Below are 7557 nucleotides of genomic sequence, written 5' to 3' on the forward strand. Positions count from 1 at the left end.
TCAGCCTCTACCCTTCAGCAAGCAAGTGGTGTAGCTATCGTAGAGTTGTATAATCAGAAGCTTAGTTTCTTTGAATCTTTTCTGTCACCAAATGGAATTAATAATTTACTTCAATCAAAAGAAAATGTACCTTCAAAAGCAGTCGATAATCTACGCAAAGCTTGGGTCCCATATACAAACATATGTGGTGAGATGATTAAGTGGTGCACAGAAGTAAAGAATACAGTTGATTTGATAGGCCAGAGTCGTGAAAGTGAATCCCAATTGGCGTTGAATGTACTGAATGAACTAAGTCAGATGAAATACTATTTAGATTCGATACAAGAGGTAGAAGTACAGGTTATCAAAAACTATGAAGCACAAATAATATTCCAAGATGGTATTCTAAAATATGAAGTTATTCGTGGCTTTACGCCGACAAATATAAAAGAACTGCTGGCTCCACTTCTGGAAAAGTCTATAAGTCAGGGAACTGTTATAATTAATACTACGATGACAACATTCAATGATAAATTGCAATACGCGATAAGAATGATAACTGAGACACAAACTGCCATTTCGAATGCTGAGACTGATGACTTTAACAAAGAATATATAGTTACTAAATGTGTACCCATTTTGGAAAAGTTAAATAACAAAATGTGAGTTTCCGACTTTATTCATAAGTGCATGTACTACAATAATTGAACTCTCAATTTATTATTTAGCTCACCGATATCGACAACACCAATAATAACGCCATCAATAAACGACAGCTTAAAGTTCTATTCAAGAGAATGCAATTGGTATCCAGAATGCTGTCAGCAAGAATGTCGAGCCTTACTCTCGAAAGCCACAATGGATCATTTGAGGAAGCTCTACCGAATAGATGAATCAGTTACTGATCTTTTGAATACAATTAATCGGTCTGCAATACCAGAATGTAAAAGCCGTCTTCAACTATTTATAAAAAACTCTTTTATTTTTTGGGCCTACAAAGTTGACATAATGCGGGCTGAGCAATTTATGAGACTTTCTGTTTGCCTTAACTCAGAAAAATTATTGCAGGCCACCATTGTGGGCTAATAACAATTTTTATTAAATATTTACCACAATGTTATCTATTTTCAGTAATAAAAATATGAATATCGATAGAGTCACCAGAATAATTTATTTATTTGATATTTTTGAAGAGAAAACTAACACAAAAATTGATTATACAGTGGGACGAAATTTAAAAAAAAAACTGTATTGTAAACATTTTAACAAAACTTATTTTTTGCGCGGTTAATGCTAAATTTTAGCATTGCTCAAAAAATGGATCTCAAAACCAAAAACTGAAAAAATGAATACACAGTTTCAGATATTACTAAATTTATTTCTAACTTAAGGAATTTTTCCCATTTCTCATTAAACGTATTTTAAATATGATGCAATTATATTCAGTGTAGGATTTGATTGTGACGAAATTATTTTTGATGGGTTAATTGGGTAACGCAATGGATCTTTGGAAATTTCATTTGTAGCTGGTACAGGCAAATTTATTTCTTCACAATCGATTTCCATTAAAAAAGAATGAGCTTGGGAGACAATGGTGGCAAATGTGGTGTTCAAAGAAAACGATTTCATTCGAGTTTGCAATGCCTTCCATCTATTAGTTTTACAAGTCTCGGTTACATGACGTTTAGCTCTGCCATTTTTAAGTTGATAACCTGTTGAGCCATATCCGTGCCAAATTGTGTACTCATAACATGATTTTCCCAAAGCCTGAAAGCTTGGAACAAGAAGTTTTCGCAAATTCGGAGAAGAGTTCAATAAAGCTTGGTTGTTCTGAAAACGCAAATACGACCAGGAATCATTATTAATTTCATGAATAACATTTCACATTTCTTACTCTATTTGCAGCTGTGATCAGACCAGAAAGTGCATAAAGATTCTTCTTATCTTCCTCCAAGTCTATATTGACCTGATCAGCAATTTTACTAGCATTTGTTATTTTTTCATCAATAATACTGAAAAACGTATCTATGCTTTTCAATTGTTGTTCCAACGAAGCTTTGTTGTCCTTATCGAAAACATGTGCCAGGCCTACAGAGGTAAATGCCACACCGATGCCCAATGCTGCACCTATAGGACCCATTGTGATAATTCCAATCAAAGTGAAAATAGTCCCAATTACTCCAGCGGTGGCATATGCACCTGTGGCGTATACGTTATGCCTTGCCAAAGATTCCTGAATCCCATCTTTGTCCTGTCGTTGTGGAGCAAGATCATGATGTAGATCATGCTTTATGGCATCCAATAAAATTTTCAGATCGGCCGTCTTGTTTTGTACAGATTTCAATAATTCCAATGAGCTGGAGACTTTACCTTGACCATCACTCAGCGCATCGATATTCATAAGCCATATAATATTTCGGTCATCGTTTGTCAATTGTTTGTCAGCTATATATGGGATAAACAGATCAAGCGTACGATTGATCGAAACACACCATTCAAATACAGGACCAACACAATTTTGGTATGCCAACCGCGCGTCCTTGTTCGTTTTGTGCAATTCAATTGTTTTACTTGTAGCTGTACCCTGAATGCCTATTAAAGCTTTGTCAATTTCATCAATGGCTTCTTGTAATGGACCAAATTTAATTTTCATATCGAATTCACTTTGATATTTCACTACGACGTTTGACAGACTTTTGAGGCCATTTTCAATAGCTATATATGCTTCCGGATCAGCACGAGAATAAGCGCAGAAAATAAAAAATGCGACCGAAAACTCCACTGCATACTCGGTTCGCATGTTGAAGAGACGAACGAGCTTTAACTGAGTTGAGTATACTTAAGTCGATATCTTTTATAAGTAATTCTTATTTACATATGCTTGAGGAGGTCTCTTTTTGAGATAACTGGTTGAAACTAAACATTTTAGCATTTTATTAATTTAAATTCTTCTTTGTTTCTTTATTTTAAATCTGATATTGCCATTAAAATCGATTTTGATAATCGAATTCGCTTTTTAACATTCCAACTTAATAAAAAAATTTGTAGTATTTAATAATAAATAGTAACTTTGACGATTAAACGCAGATTAACTTGATCTTAATTGATAGTCGGTTTTCTTACAGTTTATTTATAAACAAGATATTTCCATAAGTTGTTCCAAATATTCAACAAGGGCACTTTAAAGGCCCCAAGTCTGTATGCAAGTCGAGGCACTGACTGTAAGATAACCCTTATCGAGTACTAGCTTTATACCATTCAGACTTTTGAAAAGTTTATGGTATCGTTTAATATGTACTTACATATAAATACATATGTATATATTTGCAATGTATTTAAAAATGTAAGTTCGTATATGTATGTCGTCTGCATTTACATATATTCACATTATATTACAGTCCTACATTAACAAATAGGAAATGATTACAATGATAAAGCTGTTATGAGCATTTAAAGACTACACCCGACAATCTTAATGATTGTTTTCTATGTCACTAAGAAATAGATTAAGAATTTCTTCTTTTTTGGCAAGATTGGAATATAGGAAATTTTAAATGTATTCCATTAACTAACCACCACAGTTAGTTACAGGTTTTATAGACTAATTGACAGGTTACAGGTTTTATAGAATAATTGACTGAAAACGTTTAGATGATTGTTAAACAAAAGGTGTTGAGAGTCTATATTTATTTACATTTCTTTTTACTGCTATCCAATTGAATTGAGTCATAATACTATTACCATATTGTTTGCAAAGATTACATGAAAAAACTCACTCAGAATCAATCAAAACTTGTCATTATATTATGACTGAAGCTTTCCGTTTTGACTTGCTTACACGCACTCGGTTCCTGTCATGCAAAAAATAAAGTCGTTTCTATCCCCCTAGCATATTTTACCCATCTTGTTCAGCAACTAAAACATTTTGGTGCACAAAATGTCAACTTCAATCAAGTGTGCAGTCAATTGAAGTCTGGCATCCGCCCCTAATATGCCATATCATCTGTATCCCCTTTCCTATAATCACTATGTATTTATAATAAAGGGCCTTTTTCAACTTGTGCCTGTGCAATAAAATGATATTTTTTTTTTATTTTCTACATTTTTTGGTTGCCTTTATTTACCGATAAAAGGATATGAAGCGGCTTAACAATACTCTGCTAAATCTTAGTATATCCTAGAAATTTAAATTCTTAATTGAAATTCCTTTATGTAGGAGACATGTCGACTTGAAAGAATTACTAGTGATCATGAGTTTCACAACTTTCAGGAAAGCGAGAACAAAACCATCGGTTTAGCATCAAAGCTTGAAATTTCTTGTTGGCATTGCACATTTAAAAAGTCCATAGCTATGTCATTTATTGATGTAAAAGTCTTTGTTGCTTTCACATTGTAAAATACCTTTTTCGTTAATAAAATATTGTTGTTTTAGTTGATTGCTTATTTAGGGAAACTTCAAAATTTTAAAATGCAGCTATATTTATTTTTAAATTTGTACAATTATCAAAGAAGTCTTGGTATGTTTCATCTACGATAACTTTTTTTTGTATTAAAAAGAGCAGTCCTAAGATAAAAGCAACAAAAAAAAAGTTCGATCTGTTGTCGAGGGAATATTTTTGCGTTGATAGACAGAAAGAAGAAAAAAAACTTTAGCGCTGAGCGCCTGCAAGGTATGCTACAGTTTTTTCCTCTTCCCTGATTTATTTATTTTCACGCTCGCTCAACGCTCGAATATTCGCATATATTTTGTTGTTTTGGTATGTTAGTTGCTGACACACATATACACATACACACACATATGGCAGTTTGAGCCATAAATAAAATTTAAGTCTGGGAATGTCTCTATGTATGTGGGTGAATGTGTGTGTATGTGTCTGTGAGCACTCAAGCAACAAAAGGTAGAGCAGTGGCATTTGATTTATGATTGCTCAGCCAGTGAGGTTAAGACTTTGAAAATATTTTCACAGACGCACACACAGACACACACACTCGGATTAGAATGAGTGGGGAAATCTACCAATAGGACATACATACAACAAGGAACTAAAGCAGAATAGGCCTAAGTTCAATGGCCTTAAGGGGAATCACACAGTGTCATACATAGACAATACACATTCACACACATACAGAATGGTTTCGTGAGACTTTGTCATAAAGCTTTTATTAGTTGCAGCCGACTCTTCAGCTTAACATAATGGAAAACACACACACACACAGATTGAGGAAAAAAGACCCTCAGACTTATCCTAGTTCATCCATGCTGTTCAATCTAATGGGCGCACATGTCTGAAAACTGTGAAACATTTCCCTAGCAAAAGAAACTCTATCATTGGTTAGGAGTTAGGGAGGGGTAACTCAGTTTTCGGCTATGTCTGCACGTGCCTGTTCGCTTTATCAGGCCAATAACGTGATGGTGAGGCTAAAAGAACAAGTTTTCGGTGTGCAAAGTTGCATCCATTCACTCTTTGCCTATGTTGATGGTGGTGTTGGTTGTTGTTGAGGCTTTCCACATTATGGCAAATAAACTTGCATATCTTATGTGCAGTCGTGTCTCAAGCCTTACGCTTCCATGCCTGTCAATAGCTTTGTCTGCTTCCTGTTTCCTACTCTCTTAACTTTTCGTTTCTTTTTAACTGCCATCACGCCAGCCCTCTTCCTTAAACCCCTTATCTCATTCCATAAAAAACCCAAAAAAAGAAAAGCAATTTCAACTTTTAGCCCCCACTCCACAATACCAAGTATTTTGCAAAACAATTAAAGTTCTATTAGGCGGCAAATGCAAAATGGTGCTGCTTGTATGAGGTCCTCCCCGCACATATACATACACAATTTTTCCCATGTGGCTCGGATTTCTCGTTTCTGGAATCTGTCGCATAACTGTGTTTGCCAGTTTAGTGCATAAGCCGTTTTAATTGTTTCGTTAAATGAGCCAACAGTAGCAGCAGCAGCAGCAACAGCAGCACAAGAAGGCTTAACCATAAAAAAAAGAAGAGAATTGAAAAACCGAAAAAAAACTTTGCCTGTTCTTTTATGATATGCAGATTGTTGAAATTTCAAATGAAATAAGTGTGGAAAAAGACCAATTTAAGTCTTTTGGGAGAAGATTATCATTTAATGGGTTACTCACTTTTGGTTAGTTTTTTAAGTGGTTTTTTTGTGAATAGAATTTCAGCAAAGAAAAGCGTTTAGTCTGAATTTGGAATTGTGAAACTGATAGTTATAAAAAGTTGTTTGAGAGTGGTTTTAATAAAGAGTAGACTTAAGAACATAACCATTTAGATATCGAGCTGATACTATTTATGGGAGACATTAAACAGGAGGATTTTGACGGAATAAGATTTGAAACCTGTTTTTTTTTAAGTTTTTCGGTTTCAAATCGTTTGCCTCTTAATAACAATAATTAATAATAATTGTAGCCATTAGTGAATAAGTTCTATCCTTTCATCAATTTACAATTCATAGCGAGGAACTAGATATTTCCGAGGGAAAAACATTTTAAGACCATAGAAATAGACATGGATTACCATGGATTTTATAGTTACCAAAATATGGCAAATATATGTTTAAGGTTGATTAAAAATTAAATTCATATTTTAGGTCACAAATCTATGGAATTCAAAAGTCATTTTAAATTCTTAAAACGGAATATGTTGAGAAAATTTTTAAAAGAACTTAAAGATTTCTAAATGGCTATATCATTTGCCCCAAACATAGTATATAAATATCGGACAAAGTTAGGGTCTTTCATTCTTGTCTTGAATTCTCTTCATCTCGAAGAGTTTTGAATGCATTTGTGCAGCCTACTACTACATACATATTGGCATTTTAGGTTTTTGGGTCAATATGAAGCAAACACTTCAATTCTGTTAAAGATTCTCTTAGGCTCTTTTTGTTTGTTAGGCTGTTGCCTTCCGCTAGTTTACCTTTGCAGCAAGTCAACGGATGCCAGGATGCATGCAACATACAAGCAACGACAACTGCCAATGGAAAAGAGAAAAATAAAAATGAAATAAACTGTTTCCTGTTTATTTTGCTTGTTCCAGGGACTGTAATACAATTTGTTTAGGAGTTCGATTCAGCAAATGTTTGTCAATATGTTTTTATCAAACGGTAACAATATTTACACATGCATAAATTTGTCTATATAAAAAATAGGATACATGGTTTTTTCTTCCTCGCAACAACTTGCTGGAAAAATAGGAGAGAGAGAAAGAGAAACAGAGATAGACACGTCCATTTGGGAGTTTTATGTTTGTGTCAATAAAGTTTTATTTTATTATTATTTTTTGTTTCGTTTGGTTCGGTATTTTTTTATTAGTACTTTTTTTTTTGGCTGCCAAAGGCAGTGCCATGTTTGCTCTATTGAATTATATAAGTATATGTTTCTATATGTGCACTACATAAACACCCACAAGCACCTTTCCTTGTATACCTCATAAGCATGTAGGGTATAAGAGTACATTAGAAAGTCTGACCAAGCTGTATTCATGGCAATTTATTGCTTAAGGATTCAGTTTAATTATGGGATAGGACGAAGGTCTACAGAGGCAGAATATTTCTTTTTATTTCGAAGAATGA

At 33.9% G+C, this 7557-nt stretch overlaps 1 protein-coding gene across 1 annotated transcript; it reads right to left on the minus strand.

Annotated features, from left to right (window-relative positions):
* Positions 1–1336: 1336 nt before the first annotated feature.
* LOC124460379 lies at positions 1337–2780 on the minus strand. The gene is made up of 2 exons (XM_047011011.1): positions 1874–2780; positions 1337–1809 (listed from the first exon to the last, which is right to left on the minus strand). Exons 1-2 carry the CDS (start codon positions 2777–2779, stop codon positions 1390–1392), a joined length of 1326 nt encoding a protein of 441 aa, XP_046866967.1. The 5' UTR covers position 2780; the 3' UTR covers positions 1337–1389.
* Positions 2781–7557: the final 4777 nt, after the last annotated feature.

This window comes from Drosophila willistoni, assembly GCF_018902025.1.
Source record: "Drosophila willistoni isolate 14030-0811.24 chromosome 2R unlocalized genomic scaffold, UCI_dwil_1.1 Seg200, whole genome shotgun sequence".
NCBI lineage: Eukaryota > Metazoa > Arthropoda > Insecta > Diptera > Drosophilidae > Drosophila > Drosophila willistoni.